General features: G+C 51.6%; 8 protein-coding genes across 8 annotated transcripts; 3 read left to right on the plus strand and 5 right to left on the minus strand.

Annotated features, from left to right (window-relative positions):
- Window positions 1–1,393: 1,393 nt before the first annotated feature.
- On the plus strand, window positions 1,394–3,321 carry BJX68DRAFT_267240 (putative GABA permease; the record flags this gene model as incomplete). The annotated part of the gene is made up of 5 exons (XM_071045762.1): window positions 1,394–1,441; window positions 1,702–1,886; window positions 1,944–2,023; window positions 2,078–2,458; window positions 2,519–3,321. 5 exons carry the CDS (start codon window positions 1,394–1,396, stop codon window positions 3,319–3,321), a joined length of 1,497 nt encoding a protein of 498 aa, XP_070898775.1.
- Window positions 3,322–4,884: 1,563 nt separating this feature from the next.
- On the minus strand, window positions 4,885–5,424 carry BJX68DRAFT_267241 (uncharacterized protein; the record flags this gene model as incomplete). The annotated part of the gene is made up of 1 exon (XM_071045763.1): window positions 4,885–5,424. One exon carries the CDS (start codon window positions 5,422–5,424, stop codon window positions 4,885–4,887), a length of 540 nt encoding a protein of 179 aa, XP_070898776.1.
- Window positions 5,425–6,510: 1,086 nt separating this feature from the next.
- On the minus strand, window positions 6,511–8,171 carry BJX68DRAFT_255545 (glycosyl hydrolase; the record flags this gene model as incomplete). Its single annotated transcript, XM_071043054.1, has 3 exons — window positions 6,511–7,485; window positions 7,540–7,958; window positions 8,009–8,171. 3 exons carry the CDS (start codon window positions 8,169–8,171, stop codon window positions 6,511–6,513), a joined length of 1,557 nt encoding a protein of 518 aa, XP_070898777.1.
- A 1,220-nt stretch (window positions 8,172–9,391) lies between these two features.
- Window positions 9,392–10,844, plus strand: BJX68DRAFT_276092 (glycoside hydrolase family 5 protein; the record flags this gene model as incomplete). Its single annotated transcript, XM_071048003.1, has 2 exons — window positions 9,392–9,489; window positions 9,539–10,844. 2 exons carry the CDS (start codon window positions 9,392–9,394, stop codon window positions 10,842–10,844), a joined length of 1,404 nt encoding a protein of 467 aa, XP_070898778.1.
- Window positions 10,845–11,848: 1,004 nt separating this feature from the next.
- On the minus strand, window positions 11,849–13,648 carry BJX68DRAFT_237991 (general substrate transporter). Its single transcript, XM_071040267.1, has one exon. The coding sequence runs from the start codon at window positions 13,507–13,509 to the stop codon at window positions 11,974–11,976; it is 1,536 nt and encodes a 511-aa protein (XP_070898779.1). The 5' UTR covers window positions 13,510–13,648; the 3' UTR covers window positions 11,849–11,973.
- Window positions 13,649–14,989: 1,341 nt separating this feature from the next.
- BJX68DRAFT_276093 (uncharacterized protein) lies at window positions 14,990–16,055 on the plus strand (the record flags this gene model as incomplete). Its single annotated transcript, XM_071048004.1, has 1 exon — window positions 14,990–16,055. The coding sequence occupies exon 1, from the start codon at window positions 15,075–15,077 to the stop codon at window positions 16,053–16,055; it is 981 nt and encodes a 326-aa protein (XP_070898780.1). The 5' UTR covers window positions 14,990–15,074.
- A 119-nt stretch (window positions 16,056–16,174) lies between these two features.
- Window positions 16,175–18,267, minus strand: BJX68DRAFT_276100 (uncharacterized protein; the record flags this gene model as incomplete). Its single annotated transcript, XM_071048005.1, has 5 exons — window positions 17,624–18,267; window positions 17,279–17,577; window positions 17,118–17,233; window positions 16,292–17,064; window positions 16,175–16,221 (listed from the first exon to the last, which is right to left on the minus strand). The coding sequence occupies exons 1-5, from the start codon at window positions 18,099–18,101 to the stop codon at window positions 16,175–16,177; spliced, it is 1,713 nt and encodes a 570-aa protein (XP_070898781.1). The 5' UTR covers window positions 18,102–18,267.
- Window positions 18,268–18,519: 252 nt separating this feature from the next.
- On the minus strand, window positions 18,520–19,568 carry BJX68DRAFT_97657 (uncharacterized protein). The gene is made up of 3 exons (XM_071050108.1): window positions 19,283–19,568; window positions 18,988–19,233; window positions 18,520–18,921 (listed from the first exon to the last, which is right to left on the minus strand). The coding sequence occupies exons 1-3, from the start codon at window positions 19,412–19,414 to the stop codon at window positions 18,592–18,594; spliced, it is 708 nt and encodes a 235-aa protein (XP_070898782.1). The 5' UTR covers window positions 19,415–19,568; the 3' UTR covers window positions 18,520–18,591.
- Window positions 19,569–19,907: the final 339 nt, after the last annotated feature.

Genomic DNA, 19,907 nt, shown 5'->3' on the forward strand with positions numbered 1-19,907 from the left:
GTGTGAGTGACGAAGCAAGGGGACTCGCTTGTGTATGCGGAATCTTGGCGGGGCAACAGGTCGGTATGCAGATCATTAAACATTAAGACGGAAGGAATTTTACATGGAGCGAATAGTCTGGTTCTCAGGAACAGCATTCCTCAAAGTAAGCCGAATAATTTCCAATCTGTGCTGGTTGTTATGGAGATGTATTGAGACTTGCTTGTCTGACCCAACCCATAAACCGGATGTTAGCTTACATCCTTGATATTCGATGGGCTCGCTTTGGTGCCGCTCCAGAAGTTCTTGTTTTGGGGTATGGGCAAGGAGACATAGGTATTTATCGTAGAGGAACTCTGAACCATATTGGACAGCATGGGAACTTTGAGGGTTGGTACTTTTATCCCTTGTCGTGATAGTCTAGACCACTCGGTTGGCACCATACTAGCCATGAGTGGTGCAGTTTGACCTGTGAATGACTCTGACTCGAGTTCGGCATCACATTCAGTTAACAATTGTACAAGTTGCCGATATTCACACATCCGATGAAAATAGGTGGATACGGACAGGTCTGGAGAGTAGAATCGTTGAGAAAGACTTGATCCATACACACCAGGTCACGACAATAACAATGGTACTTGACACAGCTCGGAGACAGACTCTTCCTGGGCGTTCACTTCCTGGTCAGCAGAAAGGTCGGCGTCGTCGAAATCGACACAACGCTGACCAGATCATTGCAGCACATGGGACCTTCCTTCATGCCTAGATATTACGACCGCTAAGTTAATATTAAAGTCTGGATAGTCCATTGTTGATAGCCTTTGGAAGAGAACGACCTGAATGATGGGCCAGACGGGAGTATTAATACCGAACTATCGCAGGTTGGAGTAGCCCGTCGGCCATGAAGATGATGACTACTAGGAGAAGGGAGAAAGCTAACATGATGAATGTATAGCAATTGTCGCGTGATAGGTCCTCGAGAGCGTCCTATTGGTTGGTCATGGTACCTTTTGGTGTCTTGACATGTGAGAACCACTCGGGAAGAAGGGTTCCAGTATGAAATCAAGTATGAATTTTGAAGGACCCCATCACGAAGGGATCTGATTGCCAATCAGCAGGGAGTATACAATGCGGCTGGACATTCAGGGAGGCACCATGGGATATCATCTGCGCATAAAGTTCAATGCGTCAGTTGACAGCATCAATTAAATCGCAACTCCACGACTTCTAGCAAGGCCGCGCAGCAACCGGTTCCTTACTATGTGACTAGTGCATATTAGCGGTCAACAAAACCCCGCGGAGGACTGGGTGTGCCATTGCGTTACCACTAACTGCCCCAGGGCTGGTTACTATCCATGCAGGGACAAGGGTGTCTGCCTAAGCGACCAGACCGTTTCAACGAGGATGATTCATTATGCGACGGACACCCCTGTTCGACCCCAAGAATTTTCCGGGGCTGGAGGTCGGCTCATTTTCTGTCGAGTTTGTCAAATCTCCTCCCCCTCTTTTTTCCTTTCTCTTTTATTCTCTGTGTATGCAAAAGAAGCGGGCTCTCGTGGTTTATAATGCAGCAAGAGACTGAAATGAAGAGCGAGAGCCCTGCGCTATCAGGCCTACTAGGGGGAGATACTGGCAGCCACGAGAGCGCTACACCGCGCCAGAAGCAGTAACTGGAGGTACGATTGCCCGGCCCATTTCGTACAGCCCCTAATCAATCTATAGCGCTATCTCAACTTCTTTTCCTCCCTCGCCTTTTCCGCCTGTCTACTCGCTACGTGGGAATCTGCTGGTGGTTCTTTGCTTTCCGGGTTGTATAATGGCGGTCCCGCAGCGATTGTCTATGGGATCATCTTGAGTACTGTTGGCAATCTTGCCATTGCATGTTCTCTGGCCGAGCTTGCTTCTGTGTAGGTTCTGAAGCACCACCCCCGGTAAGGAGACACTGCTGGCGTCAAGCCTGACAGACACCCTACTGCCGGTGCTCAATATCACTGGAGCTATTTCCTCGCGCCTCGCGGGCGTCGATTCATTAGTTTCTTCCAGGGTAAGCCTGCTTCTTGCAGTATCAATCCTTCAGTTCAATTGCTAATACGATAAGGTTGGGTCACTGTCTTCTCGTGGTCCGCTCTCGTCTGCATCGCGCCCTATTTTATCGGAACCCAGATCCAGGGCATGGTTGTCCTGGCACATCCTGAGTATAAACTAGTTAGATGGCGGGGTACGCTGCTCATGTGGGCAGTAGCAATTGTCCCAATCATCACCAACGTCTTCGCGCGTCGCATCCTGAGAGGTATCGAATACGCTGCCGGAATCATGCACCTTGTCTTCCTGCCAGTCACCATTGCCGTTTTGGTGAGTCTCGCACCCCACAACACGGACTCGTTCGTGTGGGACACGTTCGTCGGTGGCTTGAGTGGCTGGAAGGATTCAGGTGTTGTATTCTCCATCGGACTTCTTGGTGTCATTACGCCCTTGGCTGGTACGAGATTCTTATTTGCCCCCTTCCTGGCATACCGACAGGCTAATCCAATGTAAAAAGGTGTCGACCGTGTAATCCATATGGCTGAAGAAGTCAAAAATGCCAAAGTCGTCGTCCCTCGCTCCATGATCTACGGCACTCTGATAAACGGCGTCCTCGCCTTCGCCTACCTCATCGCAGTCCTCTACTGCATGAACGGCTACGCCGAAGCGCTCCTCAGCCCAACAGGTTACCCCATCATCACAATCGCCTACCAGGCCACGGGCTCAAAGTCAGCAACCTACGTACTGATGGCAATGGGCATGCTCCCCGGCTGGATCGCCCTCTTCAACGGCCTCGCCTCGGTGACCCGCCTAACGTGGGCATTCGCACGGGATAATGGCCTCCCCTTCTCCGATTTCTTCGCGCGCGTCGACCCAACGTTCAAAATCCCCCTTCGCGCCCTCTTCCTCGTCGCATCATGTATCTTCGCCCTATCATTCATCCAAATTGGCTCTACAGCGGCATTCAACGCCATCCTCTCCCTAAGCACATTGGGGCTCTACATCTCCTACCTCATCCCGCTCATACTTCTCGTGCTCAAGCGGCTCACCGCGCCGCAGGATATCCCACATGGCGCATTCACGCTGGGCAAATGGGGACTCCCCATGAATCTGCTTGCAATTCTCTTCGCGACCTATTTCGTCATCTTCTTGCCGTTCCTGCCGACGCTGCCGGTTACGGCGGAGAATATGAACTACGCCGGACCTGTGCTCGGCTTACTGCATTCAAAGATCTTGCCATGCAGTGGCTGGTATACTGCGCTTCACCGCGTGCTCGATCTGAGGAGTTTTGTTTGTAGCCTGAAGCTGCGACGAGGTTAGTATGGCAGTCGTGGCAGCCAGATAATTTGTCCATTTGTAGCAACAAAGCTCAAAATTTGTATAAGGTCTACTCTACCTCTGTCACGAGTACACACCGTTTGAAAACTAATTTAGGCCTTCGTGAGGTTCGACCTGGGGCGAAGCTCACTACAAACATTTACAGATCTACAAACAGGCCACTCGCAACTTTGACTATGTTTTGATAGGTATGTGGACTTTGCCTTTCTGTTGTCTACTCTGGCTAGCCCTCTTAGGTATCTCTATGCCAGTCATGGACGGAATGACTGCCTCAAGGAAAATCCTAGAGTTTGAAAAGTAGAAAATAATCCAGCGTTCTGCTATTAGGAGTAACCAGTATAACGTCTAGTGAAACGCACGACCAGGCCCTCGCAGCTGGTATGGACGACCATCTGGTGAAATCGCTTTCGTTTCGGGGTCTGAAAGATATCTTGAGATAGTATCTGATTCAAACGGACAGCTGTACTGAATGCCGAAGGTCTGGTAACGGATTGTGTGGTGACATCGTTGGGCAAAGAACGCTCGACAGCGGGTTGACCTCTATAAGAAAGGTCTCCTCTCGCTTGGAACCTCTTTGACCTTGAAGCATCCAATTACCTCTACTGCATGTCTTTGCGAAGCAAAATTTCAATTTTTGACATTCCTTCGTGACCAACCAAAAATATCATTAGAGAGCCATTCATCAAGGCTCGTACACACAGGATCCCCGAGCTTCTTGGGTACACTGGGTCATCAGAATGACTTAACCAACAGGGATTCAATTGTACACGCTGAATAAAATCTTGGATAAAATAAACTATAGTGAGGGTATCCGGTAGGAACCTTCAATGGTTCTAGAGACAATGGCGGCGGGGCATAATTGGTTATCTATCTTGATGAAGCGTTATTTTCCAGCATTCAAGGCAATGCATAGCAATTTTGCCATGTAAGGGATATCATATTGATACCTAGTACAGTTCCTCAGACTAATTCACATAGTCTGCATATCTCCAATACTGGATAGCTCACGGATTATGAAAACATCTAGAAGCTCTTTGCGCTTACACATGTGTGAGTAACTGCATTTTATCCAGCTCCTACTATGTCAGGTTGTCGCTTTCGAAAATATCGACTGTTCTAGTCAGCTTCCGAAGCCAGCCCCCAGCAAGGGCCGGTGGAGCAGGTGTGCTACTACAGCTGGTACTATCGTCATCTGGTTGATATTCGCGGTCTTGGGCAGACGGTTCCAACGTTAAATGTCTCGTGCGGCCCGGTTCTCCGCCGAGTGCTGTGCTACTGAGGTCAGTAGAACATCAAGGGTGTGGGTAATGCGACTAACAACCTAGTCAATCTGTAACTGCGGGCCATATTAGACCTTATCTATCTCAAGGATTCCCGTGGACTACCACGTTGTAATTGCACCCTAATTACGTAGTAATATCTCAAGGTTATAGGATTGTAATAGTATCGCTGCACAAGTCATCACAATGTGGTTTGAGGTGGCTTCAATGGCCCTCGGAGATCGATAATGGCGATTGTGCAATCGAGCAAGTTGACAACCTCATCCTAATCTTCGGCCGGCGGTATGGGCTTATGGTCGCTGGCATGCCTGTAGTATTTCCCGGCTTCAAGGGGCTCCTCAGAAAGACCACGTCGATCCAAGAGCTCAGCACAAAGACTAAGAAGAAAACGCTGTGGAATAGTAGCGGGATCTGCCCAGTCATAAAGCCATGATCGCCTGGCAGTAGTCACATACATATCCACGAGCAACTCAAGAATTGGTGCTGGTTCATGCATGTTGTGGTATGCATACTCGATGACTTCTCCAACAGGGTACCAACTGGCTCCATCCCGCGCTTTAGAGCGACTCTTCTCAATCATCGCGTCAATAACGGTGTTTTGAAACGTTGTGTCTAGAATTTTATCCCCGAAAACATATGCCTTGACGAGGTCGAGGTACTCTGCATTTCCAGGGAGGCCTGGTTCATCACAGAATACTGGCAGTGTGCGATGGTAAAGCCAGTGTATGTAGAGCGCAACTATGCTCGGCTCATCATCTGGTAGTTGGATTGTGCGCTGGCTGGACTCCTTCCATTCCCCTGCCATGGCCTTTTCGAAGAAAGGCGAAGAAGCACATACTAATGCTTCATGGACGCTATAGATTGTTCTCTCGTCTCCCACAACTATGTCAATAGTTCTTCCAAGGATTCTCAATCGGGATCAGCAATTAGTACCGCGCTATAGGATCAGTACTTACTTCTTGACATCTGCTTTCTGAGCTCGGACGTATTCTGAAGCCATTCCCTTGGATGTGGTGATATTGGCTTGTACCTAAGTCGACTTGATCAAAAGGCCATATCTGTCACAAACATTTTCAATAGCCATGGAACCAAACCCTTCTCCATGCTTAGGCTTCCATTATCTAGCGTATTTGGTGCCTGAAAGAAGCAAACAACACTTCTACCCCGCACTGGAGGAGAGGCATGCATGGCTGGTTGCACGTGATGCAGACGCCGTCCTCATGTCTTGATTTCACAAATTACTGCAGCGTTGCCCTGTTTAACCTCGACTGGTAGATAAGTCTAATGGCAACATCTCGCCAGGCTGGATTTACAGAATTGGAGGGGAGGTGCCTTGTAATATGGTGGAATAGGCATTGACTGGGACCCTGAAGATGATCACATCGTCACCACTGTCTACGATCCTGCAATTAGCTCATGGGAATATGCAAACGCCACACCTTGATAGTCTTTAAGGTTACTTTAATATCCCTAAATGCTACGTCGGCACATGGTATACTCTTCGGCCGTAAACTGGCTAAACTTGTTTACTGTGAAATCGCAGTTGTGAAACACACTATGGAGTAAAATATGGCTTCTGCAAGACAGTGTAGGACGCACCAAGTGAGACTCAGAGCCTAGTGGTAGCAAGGAAGACCCACAACGACTCCGTCCATCTAACAAACGCTTCGTCAATGCTGCCAATGGGTAATGATGATCCAGGGCAAGAACATGCTTTGGCTCTCCATATAACGGAAATAAAGTAAACGAAAAAAAGACCATAATATGATACAGGACAGCTTCCTCGCGAACTAAGCAGGAACAAAAGAACAGCCATGTCCCAGATCGGTTATGTTTAACGGGACTGTTGTCAGTAGGAAAACCATCTACTATTGCAAGCTTTTAATTTCAGCTAACCATGTACTGAAATGTCAACGAAAGTGACAGTAACGCCACCAGAGGCGCATGCAGCCTTCATAGCAGAGAAGATCCCAACACAAGGCCCCGTGAAATCTCGATCCGTCAGGTCAAGCGTATCCATAGTACAAATGAAGATCCATCCGTTTTGGGAGATATTCCTCGCGGAGTATCCAAACGCAAGCGATTTCTCAGTATATCTGATGCAGAAATTGATATCGACCCCTTCTGCCATTTCCACGCTCAGGCCTCCCGTACGGGCTTGGATAAGAGAGACTCCGTCCGCTTTCTTGGCCTCCACAAAAATCGTCGACGTAGTATAGTCGAAGGCGATTCGGGCGTAGCGGTGCTCATCCTTGTAGTATGCGAGGCCAGCAACCACATCCTTGGCGGCAAATAAAGAATCCGAAGCTGTGCGTAGGGTCACTGTCGCTTGGCCTACCAAGATCCGCTGTCGTTTCCCGACGAAGGAAATATGACCAATGCGCTCGTTAATATCCCGTGCCGATGGTCGTATCTTGATGATTCGACCATCCTCCAGAACCTCGTAACAGGCTAGGTCTGGGTCCCGAATCCAGACAAAGTCCAGGTTTGGGCGTAACGGCCTCGGGAAGGCGATGCCCTCGCTTGGTGCACGGTCCAAGGCAAGCGGCTGCTCGATGACAGGCCAGGAGCCGTGCGACCACTGCATCGGCGTCAGGAAGGTCTCGCGGCCCATGATGCACCGGCCGTCCGGGTCCCTCCGCGCAGCGAGCCAAACGAGGAACCATTCCCCGTCTTCATCCTGGAAAAGGTCGCCGTGGCCATTGTACTGGATGTACTGATCTGGCCTTGCAGAAGAAGGCGTCAGGATTGGGTTGTTAGGACAGCCCTCAAATGGGCCCCATATACTCTCTGACCTTGCGATGCTGATCTGGTGATCCTCATGGGTTCCACCCTCAGACGCAAGAATATAATACCACCTGCCGTGCTTGTAGATATGGGGTCTTTCGGGAATAACTCTGGTATGTCCCACTCAGATCACCTGCTGCTGGGATACTTTGCGCCCAGTCTCTAGGTCAATTTCAAAACAGTCTATGGTTCCCGGATCGGTCTTCCACGAAGAACCCGAGACGTATGCGCGCCCGTCATCATCAAAGAATAAATCAGGATCAATCCCCCAGAAGTCAAAGAAGATAGGGTCGCTCCAATTATCGGAGTGGATGTCATAGGTGTGAATAATGAAGTTCGCGAACTCGATATCCGGTTTCACATTATCGTCATTGTTGTGAATGTGCATTGCGTTGGTGCCGACGATGTATATTGTGCCTCTGTAGTGTCGGATAGTCGGCGCCCACAAGCCTCCTGTACCGACTATTCTGTTTTTCGAAGGGCCGTTGAAGTTGTGCAGAAGTGTACTCGCGCCTGTAAGTGACAGCTGGGACGTCCGGTTTATAGCGTTGCCTAAGTTGCGTTTTAGCTCCAGATAAGTTAGTTCGCTGAGCGAGACAGACCAATGTGTGTCCAGGATACCAGGTCTTTGGAACAATAGATGGGTAGTCCGGGGAAGAGATGAAAGCTCGAGGTGACAAGAAAGTACTCTTCCCCAATGCGAACGATGGAGGGGTCCGGTGCGAAGCCTGGAATGATTGGATTTTCGAGCACGTTGAACACCATGACCTTGAACTTCTTTGTTTCCCGATCTGACAACCATAAGTGACTGCACTAGATACCCTATATTTCAAGTGCTAATGGCTTAGAGTTGATAGACTCTTGCGTTGCATAAGAGCACATATCAGAATGCGGGATTCGTGCAAAGACCGTCAAGATCATTCAGCCAGAAACGAGGCGTTTAGCCAAATATGAGATCAGCTGCGATATTCTGGAAAGGCTAATCTCGCAAGGGTTTACTCCGCACACCGAGGGGTTGTCCCGGTAGGGAGCCTTCTTACGACCGGTCCTGCAGGCGTACAGCCGGTCCTATACAACCCAACTAGGGGGTAGTCCTTCAATAACTCTACTATTTTAGCACTGCTTCACCTTCAAGACCAGCACCGACTCCAAATCTGACATTGAGTGTTTCTGGGCCAGAGAACTATCAACCCTTAGGGCCTGCTTGCCTGCGTGAGCGCATCGCGGTCGCGCCTCCACCGCGATTAGATCGCTGGTTGGCTGAGAACACTCGGGCTCTGATCTACCAAATCCTCCGGCAAAATCCAACAGCACAAGATTCCTGTATGGAGGAAGTAGGAGACCACAGGAGAGATCCTTTCTAGGGTCCGCAATAGGCGGGAAGCGAAAAATCCACCATTGGCTGAAGCACCGAGTCTAGTAGCCGTAGCGCCAAACCTTGAGTTGGGTCGCGCTATTCCAGAGTATTTGGAGGCGTTTTAGAATCGTCATCGCCGCCATATTAGGGCGGGGTAGTGTCGGGTGCTGCATGGGCTGCATCACTTGATGTTAATCGACCATTCTCGATGCGAAAATCAGTGATTGATTTGTGGAAAGTTCTCCACGCTGGCGGTATGGACGCACGTCGAGGCATGTTCAGCAGAAAACACAATACCAGCGTACACCACGGATCGAGATGTTGGCAGGACGGGGTTCAGAACTTGGCCACTACGAGGCAAAGCGTCCGATGACCACTGGTGAGGTGGGCACTCTCTGTGTCCACGGTATGATAGCCATTAGCCTAAAATTGACAGACTAAGATGCAAGGCCAAGAAGTAGCTTGGGTGAGAGTAAGCACCGTGAGGTTCCAGTTTCGGGCTGGCTTTTACCGAGACTATTGCGATACAACCAACCGCCCTGCCGGCACTTGATAAATGCATCCGTCCCTCCTGGGTCGGCGCTTTCTTTTGTCGACAACGCCGTGTATAATCTAGCCACAGCACACAATGGCTACTGGATTCTTACAAGTAAAAGGCGCTGAGATTGTCGACGGCAACGGCGCATCCGTCATACTGCGTGGAACCTCTCTCGGAGGATGGATGAAGTACGCTTTGCTGCCCCATTCCAGGAAACACAAACCTAACACGCACCAGCATGGAAAACTTTATGTCGGGCTTCCCCGGCCACGAGTCAGGCGTCCGCGCCGCGATGCGCGAGGTCCTCGGGCAGGAGAACTACGAGTTCTTCTTCGACCGCTGGTTGCACCATTTTTTCACGGAGAGTGACGCGAAGCTCCTGCACTCGCTCGGCCTGAACCTTCTCCGCCTCCCTTTTAATCACCGACACCTGGAGGATGACCTGAATCCGCGCATTCTCAAAGAACCGGGATTCAAGCACCTTGATCGGGTGGTGGCTCTTTGCGCAAAGTATGGTGTCTATACGATCCTAGACATGCACACCGTCCCCGGCGCTCAGAACCAGGATTGGCACTCGGATAACCCAACTAATTATGCAGCGTTCTGGGACTACAAAGATCACCAGGATCGAGCAGTGTGGCTGTGGGAACGCATTGCGGAACGATACAAAGGGAACCCCTGGGTAGCTGGTTATAATCCCATCAACGAGCCTGCTGACCCTTCGCGCACCCTGCTCGCCCCCTTCTACGGCCGTCTCGAGAAGGCTATTCGCGCCATTGACAGGCACCATATCCTGTTTCTCGAGGGAAACACTTACGCCATGGAATGGGAGGGGTTCACAGAGGTATTACCAAACGCGGTGTACTCGATTCACGACTACAGCATGATGGGATTCCCCGAAGGCGAGCTATACCGCGGGACGAGGGAGCAAGACGAGAAACTAGAGCAGCAGTTTTTGCGCAAATGCGAGTTCCAGCTCCGGTTCAAGGTCCCCATCTGGAACGGCGAGTTCGGGCCGACCTATGCCTTTCCAGATGATCCGAATCGGGAGGAGATCAACCGCTGTCGTGTCGCGGTGCTCCGGAAGCAGTTGGTGATTTATGACCGTGCGAAGATTCACTGGTCGACCTGGCCGTACAAGGATATCGGGCTCATGGGTATCGTCTCTACGCGTCGGGACTCGGCCTGGAATAATCTCATCTGGCCACATGTGGAGAAGAAGCAGCGCCTGTATGTGGACGGGTTCGTAGCTAAGCCGTCGCCTGAGGTTGAAGGGCTCCTAGGGCCATTGGTGAAATGGATTGATGAGGTGGCGCCAGATGCGAAGAACACGTACCCACTGAACTGGGATACAAAGAACCATCTGATTCGCGCCGTGTTCCGCACGTTTGTTGCGCAGTCGTTGTACAAGGAATTTGCGGAGCTGTTCTGTGGGAAAAGCAAGGCCGAACTGGAGGCGCTGGCAAAGAGCTTTGCTTTTGAAGAGTGTGATCTGCGTGAGGATTTGAATGTGGCACTGCGCGAGTATGCTAAGGATCGGTAATAATGCAAGCCCCGCATTCCCTCACATGCAGTATAGTATCATAGGACGTTGAGATAGAAAGGTCAATCGTCTGTATCGAGGCTTACAACCCAACCAAACTTGTGTATTTCAAAACTATGTTGACAGCATTTCTAACTCGGACCTCGCACCTCGCCCTTAGTCGGGCCCAAATCACCGTCGAGCCAGTCGAATCAGCCAGGATCACAATTACCAGTAGAGCACCTCAATACCAGTAAGCAAGCCGCACAAGATGCCTTAACATGCAATTAAGAAGTCATCCAAAAACCCTCCTACAAATCTTGATATCCCCCAAGGACCCATGATGCTCTACATCAGCCACGGGCCCCAATGGCCAAGAAATATACACCCTATACGACAAGGGAATCAGGTCACACAGCCGGGATAAATCGTGACCAGGAACGGAAATGCCCCTCGCGCTGCAATGTAGTAGGTAAAACCGCATATTAGCTTAGCAAAAGGAGGGTTGGCGCATGCCTCTGCCGCAGACGGGCAACGAAGCAGCCATCCAGCGCGTAGAGCCAGGTAAAGACGAGTTTGCAAGGTGGGTCGCGGGCTGATGATGGGACAAGGTTGTCCTTGTCGAAGGTCAAGTCCTATGTAGCCTCTACTATCTTGTAGGCTTCCAGGCCGAAGGCTCCTTGTTCGATGTCTGGATTCGGACCTGGTATGAGAAGTCCCCGCAGCTGTCCCAAAGGGTTCTTCCCAGTTCGCCCGTGGAAAGCTATGCTCTAGGAACCGTGGCTTGGCTGAAGACAGAGGTTACTTTGTCTGCAATCTTTTTTTGAAGAAAATTGCTCGTCCTCAAACTAAGCCCTCTCTTGCCTGCTTCAAGAGCTCCAGACGCCATTCAATGGCGTGGGTTGGATGCTGTTGTTTAACAGATCCACCAGGGCCTGCTCTACTAGAATGTATCCAAAAGCAGGACACCATGTCACCTTCATGTCAGCATAAAGCCTAATGCGGTGACTCGACTTGGAGTACTATTTACCATGTTTGCAATATGTTGGCATTTATACGGCAGCCTGGTCTATCAACTGTGTATGTAGAAAACATTCCCATAAGCACAACGGCTGGTACCCTACACAAAAGTCATTGCCCAAGACAACCCCTACGCCATCTCAATCTGCTCCTCATCCTCATTCTTCTTCTGCCCCGCAGCCTGACCATCATCAAGGATAACATACTTGGCCCACTCCCTAACGGGAACCTTATCCTGGAACAGCCGCTCAATATCCGCATTACTCCGTCCCGCCGTCTCGCCCACACAGAACCACGAGTACGCAAGCAAGAGGGTCGTGGTACCACCATACACGAACCCAATCTTCGGACCCAGGTCTCCGTCATAGTACATGTAGGGGCTCGTAAAGACCATCAGCCAAACGGTAATGAAGAAAACAGCCATGGCACACGATGTAATCTTGTTCCGGTTCCGGCCCACGGACATCTCCGACGCGATCGAGTACGAGAGCGTTCCGATGGAGAAGTTGTAGAAGATGATGTTGATGTACGCGAGGACAACGATGCCGATTCCCACGCCGCGCGTGAATGTTCCATCGGAGGAACGGGTCACGCCCAGTCCGCCGACGGTGATCAGAGAGACGAGGATCCCGATCGAGCAGATGATGAGGTTCTTACGGCGGCTGATCTTGTTTCCGAGCATGACGGACACACCGACCGTGATGATCTGCAGCACGTAGATGATGGTGTTGATTGTGAATGGGTCGGCGACACCAATCGACTGCGCAAAGACAACGCCGTACGTATACCAGAACTGGATCCCGTTGATCTGCTGCACGAACATGACGCCGCAGGCGTAGAACAGCTTCCGGCGTTCGACGGGGTCTGTGATGAGCGAGGCCCAGGTGGCGTCCTTGGCCTGCTCGCGCTCGAGGGCGACCTGCGTTTCGATGGCCTGCATGTCGGCCGTCGGGTCGTAGGATTTGTTGCTGCGGTTGATCTTGCGGAGCGAGGCGAGGGCCTGTTGCGGCTTGTCCTTGTTCATGAACCAGACTGGGCTCTCGGGGGTGAAAAAGAGGCACAGGAGCATGACTCCAGGTAGGACGACGAGGAGACACATGGGGATGCGGTAGGATTGTGAGCTTCTAATGCCTTGTGTACCTTGGTTCACGCACGCGCCGACGAGCTGCGAGATGGACTGCATGAACTGGAAGCACATGAGGGCTGGACCGCGGATTGCAGAGGGCGCGACTTCTCCGATGTAGATCAGGCAGGTTGCGGTGAACTGACCGACGCCCAGGCCGATGAGGACGCGGCCGACGTAGAAGACTGGGTGGGAGCCAAAGGAGCATGCTTGCACGATAGCTCCGGCGATGATGCAGAGGGAGGCGGAGAGGAAGACGGCGCGGCGGCCGAGGGCTTCGTTGATCGGGGCGGCGATGAGGGCTCCGACGAGCTCGCCGACGTAGATGATGCTAGCGGAGAGGGAGAGGAATGTTGTGCCGAGTGAGTAGGTGCCATCTGAGTCTTGCTCTCCGTAGTCTCTGGCAAACCATTCCATGCCCTGGATGCCGGTGTAGTAGATTGTGTCGTAACCATAGCAGAGGGCACCGATGGCAGCCACTAGGCAGTAGGCGATTGCCCGTCGGTTCGACTTCCAGTCGACGTTGAGTTGGAGGCCTGCCATGTTGGTGCGAGGTCAGGGAGGCGGGGTATGGGGATTGAGGAAGGGAGAGGAAAATTCTGTGACCCGCACAGGAAAAGCACCAGTTTGGGGGGAATTGAGTTGGCGTTGGAGGGCCGGCGGTTTTATATCCTGACTGAATGCGGGGCAGCGTACCAACTGGGCAATGGAAACCGAAGCCGGATATCGACCGTACTTGTTGACCTCATCTCCATGGGGTTGAGAGACACCCTGAGACAGAGAGGGGCCCGCGATCCGAATTTCTCTCAGCTATGGGGAACCTCGTCCAATCAAGCCATCGGGATTTGCCAGGGCACCACGATCCAAGGCGCGGTCAACCTCACCATTCCCGAAGGAGAGGTGATGAGCACGCGGGTTGCACTCATTGCGGAGTAGGTGGCCTGGAGCGCGAATGAGGGGTGTACCGTGTACGTAGTCCGGTACGTATGGAGACCCCATACCGAAGATGTGCCGAACGTGAGAGGGGAAAACCGGGCCGGGTGTGAAGCAACAGCCCCCACGGCACGCCGACTTCGGGATACCCTCCTCCGATGCGAATCTTGGCACACGATACAGTACCCCCAGGCCGGACGCAGATCAGGCGAAAAAGTGTCTTTTTTGCACTCTTAATATAATTAGCATACGGGATTTCTTCCTCCCTCTAACCCTTTTCAAAACAATGCTGTCAAGCGACATGTCAAGGATGCAGATTCTCCTGATTGTGCGCCATTTTCTCCCGCATCCGCCAAGACTCTTGGCTCGCGGACAGTGTCCGAAAACTTTCTTCATTCCTGGGCACAATGCTCGAGGTCCTATTGGGAGAAATCTCCGATAACTGACCGCGACCACGTCTCTCAGGCTCTGGCCGCTTGCTGGTGGGGATTTTGTTCTGAATTGCCTGTTTCCTCGACGTCCATGAACATACGGCGCGGTGGGAGCACGGTGTTCCCTGCAGCTTTGCAACAAAGCGGCCAAACGCGCGCCCACAGATTCTTGTCCACTGAAAAACATCAATGATGCCCATGTTGGTGCTCGTGGAGCAGTCTCCGACGTTTCCTGGGCTTTGCTGAGTGCTTCTGAATGCGTCGATGCTGATCTTCTCGTGCGCCCGGCGCCCGCCCCGCCGCCAAGACCTCTGGCGCAAGGAACAGGGTCATCTCAACCGTCCAGAGTTTGACGATTTTCGTGGCCCAAATGGATGAGAAAATAAGGATGCGCAGTGCTTACCAAGGAATAAGAGACGACCAGAATTCTAGCGCCTCTCTCGGTCTTCCCCCCGTCTTGGTTGAGTCCCATTCTGCGCGTGGCCATTTTCCGTTGACAGTATATATATCTGTATCTTCAACTACCCCGTCGCACAAATGATATTTGGAGATACTCAGACATTAAACCTCCTGTTCAGTAGCTGATGCACTAAAGATGTCAAAATAGTTACCGAAGTGCAGTAACAGTCGTAGTGTATGACGTAGTCATGATGTTGCCCTAGATAGAGCCCACCCCCAGAGACATCACTGCCACCATCAACCCCAAACAACACAACTATCCCATCGCTCAAACGCACAAATACTATGAAGATTGCCCTTCTCGGTCCAACAGGCCAAATAGGCCACTCCATTCTACGAGCTCTGCTCACAACCACCTCACACGACCTCCTCCAAATAGTCTCCCCAGGATCCGAGTCCACCGCGAAATCCAACGCAGAGGAATTCACCACCGAGCAGAAAAAGCGTCTATCGACCGAGGTCGCTGACCTCCTCTCCGCACGAGCAGACGATCTAACCGGACTCTTGGAGGGCGTCGAAATCGTCATCAGCGCTCTAAACGGCAAAGCCCTCTCCGCACAGCGGACAGTCCAAGACGCCGCGGCGCACGCAGGCGTGAAACGATTCTACCCAAGCGAGTATGGGATGCATCACGTCTACCGGTCTCCCGACGAGAGCGATCAGCGGGGGTACCTGCATTCAACGTGGAACCTCAAGTCGACTGCTAACGAGGAGTGTCTGCACCACTCCGCCATTGCTGAAGGCAAGATGACGTATACGCTTATCGGCTGCGGCGACTTCTATAACCAGCCGCGTGAAGAGACGTGGTGTCCGTGGGAGAAACCCGATCTATCCGAGTACACGATCCACATCGTGGGCAATGCCGATGCGAAGGTTGATTTCACGCATATTGACGATCTCGCTGCGTTTCTGGTTGAGACCATCGCGCATCCGGAGATCTCGCAGAATCGCACGTTGAACTTTGTGAGCGATCACATCTCGTATAACGAGATTGTGGAATTGCTTAGCAGGTACTCTGGGAAGAAAGTTAGCAAGAATATTTATCCCATTGACGTCATGCACAAGGTCTGGAGAGATCCAGAGGCCGTACCCGAAGAGGTCAAGGGGAAGAGTGTATTTCCGGACGATTTCTGGATCCTGGTCAAGGGGATGCAGGGGTCAGGACGGTTTTGGAGGCCGCCCGGGGAGGTGCATAATGAGCTCTTTCCCAATGTACGTGTAAGGACCTTTGAGCGGTACTTTCAGGAGATGTTTGGCGAGAAATGAGGGGGTTAATTGTACACCCATCCACAATATTCAATTTAGCATGCGATAGTCACAGGCGTAGGGGCGTATCCATTGAGGTCAATTATCGACGTACAAATAACGCTGCCCAGCAAGATAACTCATATAGCAAATATCTGAACCCGCGGCCTCGGCGCAATATAGGGATCTACCACAGATCAGTCAGTCAGGAGAGCAAAGACTCCAAGTAGCAAGGGAGGGCTATTTAATCAACTCACAAGCAGCCTTCAACAACACCTCATTCCAAAGATCTCCATCCAGCTGCTCCCCAGACCAATCCTGTTTCGTATAAAAGAAGCCCTCCAGTACCGCTTTAGCGTCATCCCAATCACCCAAATCCAACTGTTCGGGCGTCACAAGTGCAATCAGCCCATTGACGAACCAGCTGTGACACTTGTATCCCTGCGATGCCATACCGCCGATGAACAGAATCCAGAATAGGAGCGTCGGCGCGGTAGACTGGAGTTCACCGTAGAGGGGGCTTAGGGTTCGTTGTAAGTTTGATACCATGTGGTTCATGAAGGGAAAGCATTGGAAGTGCCAGATCCGGAAATTGAGGTAGATGATTAGTGTGAGACGGAGGGGTTCGTTTAGTATGGATGGGTGTTCAGCACTAAGCTCGTTATTGGAATCGGCTCCATCGTGGGCGCTATCTTGGCCTCTGGTTTCGGGAATGGAGTATGATGTGGAGAGGAGCTGGTGCTCGAAGATCAAAAAAGGATCGTTGTCTGTTGACTGGATGATCTCCGGGTAGACCTGGGCGGTCTCGTAGTGTAGAATGAGGCGTTGCGCGACGCGAAGGGATGCGATCATTGTGGGGTCAAGCTGGGATGACCAAGGCGATGAGAAGAAGGAGCAGCCAAGGCGAGAGAGGCACTTGGGGAGGGCCAATCCCTGGTTGGTGGACAGTGGGAGGATCTCATTGCGCCATTTACGTGAGATGGTGAAGATGGGTCGGGTGTTTCTGAGCGCTGCACTTTTGACGTCACTTCTAGAGAAGAGTCAGTAGGGCTGGACTGGAAGCCAGAGGATGGGTAGACGTACTGGTATACTTTGGACAGCGTGAAATGATCAAAGACGTCAAGATCACCACACAGAGGGATGAGTCTTTTCAGGCCTTGCTGATGGGCTTCGAGGGCCACAAGGTTGGCGCCTACAGCCTAGCTGGGTCAACTCATGTGTGCTCATGAGCACCGGAAACTTACCTCCATCGCGACGAGGGACGCGACAACAAGTGTAGTCGACTCGGCGACAGCCTTGACAGGATCGCGCATGATATTGTTTAGGGTCTGCAGTGCACCGCCTCGTAGTTGAAGGGAATCCCTCAACGACGTTTGAGCTGCTTGCGAGATCCCATTGTTGGACTCCAGAGTCGCCTGGTGCCCAGCTGTGAAGAAGAGGAGTGCCCGAAGCAGTGCAGGCTGGGTGATTGCCTTTTGCCACCATCCCATGCTAATCCGCACAGAGTCCAATGGGTAGCAGGCGGCCGTGGTATGGTATCGAACTGGGCTGGTTAGGTTCAGTACAGGCAGAAGTGTAGATTAACGTACAGTGATGGAAGTACAGATTCATCGAGTCTGACATCTGCACCCCTGTCACGTTGAAGGGATCGATATAGCTCTGGCCCAACAGATCCCTTGCAGGCCCTGGCTTCGACCTCACGGCGATGGTTCGTGAATTATCCTGGCTGCATGTACACAGAGGATCGGTACACTCCAGATGGCTGGATTTTTGCTGGGCAGTGGCTAGGCACGTCACATGGTGAGAAAGGGGGTGTGATTCCTTCGAAGAACGTAATCTATCGATAGCAGTCTGCTTTCTGTTGCGGTGATATTTCTTCAGCAGATACGCCTGCTTTTGCGCTTGGTGCTGCGGAAGATCAGATAGGGCGTCTATGAACAGGAATGTTGTCTGGGGCTTTGCGCGGAATGGGCCAGCCCTGTAGGGGATAGCGTTGGCTGGGAAGTGAGGTTCTTCGGACGAGGAGGAAGACGAGGTGGAGCGAGAGCCGCTAGAGAACTGAGGCATGGTTGAATGAACATGCCCGTACGGGATTCAAACGAGAGGCCTTTCAAGCTAGTGGAGCTTTTGAAGTATGGAGTGAACAAATATATATAGTCAGTCCGTGACCTTTTCCCCAAGGTCGTGGCGTTGGAGGCCCTTTGCAGTGCATGGAGCGGAAAACTCGCTTGACTCGAGTCAAGCGTGGCTAGATTATAGGAACACATGACTCTTCCTCGGAAGCGATAGGCAATTTGACACTGCCCTTCACCAGTTGCGAATTGCGAACTCGCGGAGAGCTGAAGCGCACCAAAAGCGCCATGGACCCCACCGGTCGTCTTTTGGTTGGAGGAGAACGACTTTAGTCAGGATTTTAGTCAGCGGGGGCTTAAATGACAATGCAGGGCTGGACCGTCCAACAGTCGGAAAAGGATGTTATCATTAGTGTGTATCATCACGCTGGCTAAATTATTAAGGACGGAAGTGCTAGACACGGAATCATCGGGAACTTGGACAATTATCCTTTCAAGGAACGCATAAAATCCTCCAACTCGTCGTCCTGCGTGTTTCCAGCCAACAGCACAGAGAGGGCGATCAGTCTTTGCGCAGGTTGCAGAAGGGCAAGCATCGTTCGCCATCGCTCGCGTAACCGGTGTGTCTCGGCCTTCAGCCGTTTGTTTTCTGTCCGTAACTTCGCCGCCTCTGCCGTCTGTTGTTCCGTGTCTTTGAGTAACTTCTTGTATCTCTCCTCCGCGATACCAGCTCGTTTCTCCAGCGTTGTCAGGTGTTCCTCTTTCCGTTCGCGGAAGCGCCGCTGTGCCTCTCGATTTTGCATTCGTCGTTTCATCTGCAGGTTGCAATACCTGGTTAGTTCTGAGTAGAAAAGGAGTGGCGACTTGCTCAAGAAACTAACCGAGTAACTCCGATCATCCGCGGCAAGTTTGTCATGGCGTGGCGCAGGACTACTTCGTGCAGAACTGCGCTCCACTGGTTGGGGCGACAGAGAGGGACTGATAGTTGAAGCGCTGGGCTCTGAGCCACTCGGACTAAGTCCGACTGGTTGGAGAGCCTCATTTTCTTGGAGATTGCTCGAATGCGAGATCATATCTTGGTAGAGAAACGCGTCCAAGTCATCTTCTGTAGATGGTGCGTCGGGGAACTGTAGCTGGGGTTAGTTTGCGTTGATTGCAGACATCGCTGGCACGTACCATCCCGTATATGCATTGTAAGGTCGAGTCAAATGACATGTCGACGTTCTTGGCGACACCCGGTGGCAATTCCGACGGCGTAGGGCTCTGTATCGGCCAGAGGGGGTATTGTTCGGTGTCCATGGTATACATTGCACTGGCAGTGGGAGTTGAATGTGAGATGTGCAGTTCGAAGTGGATGCGAAGGCTCTATATAGCTGTTGAAGAGAGCCGAAAAGATTTGATTCTCGGAGTATACTGTTGTTTCTCCTAGGCCTGACCAAGAGCAATGTAGAGAGGCATTTCTAGAAAGGGGATAGTGTTTTCCTCAGCCTTGGGAAACGGGCCCAATTGAGCTTGACTCGACTTATTAACCTAAATATTTTGGCAGCGGCTCGACCCGCCTCCGGCCAAGGAGACAGCAGAACGGTATTTCCTGAACGGGTTAGTGCTACTGTAGTGCCTCAGGCCCCCGGCTTACATTGTACAGACATCTGGAGTGAGTAAGCAGATGCGCAACTTGAATAAAAGGCTTGCTGACTCTTGGCAGGTGCCACTTTGATTTGTATCGTAGATAAAGTGATTACTCTCTCTACGTCGGAGGCACGAAGCTAGTTTGTGACTAGAAAGGGGATATCCGAAGCCA

Source organism: Aspergillus pseudodeflectus, assembly GCF_044049435.1.
Source record: "Aspergillus pseudodeflectus strain CBS 756.74 chromosome Unknown BJX68scaffold_23, whole genome shotgun sequence".
Taxonomy (NCBI): domain Eukaryota; kingdom Fungi; phylum Ascomycota; class Eurotiomycetes; order Eurotiales; family Aspergillaceae; genus Aspergillus; species Aspergillus pseudodeflectus.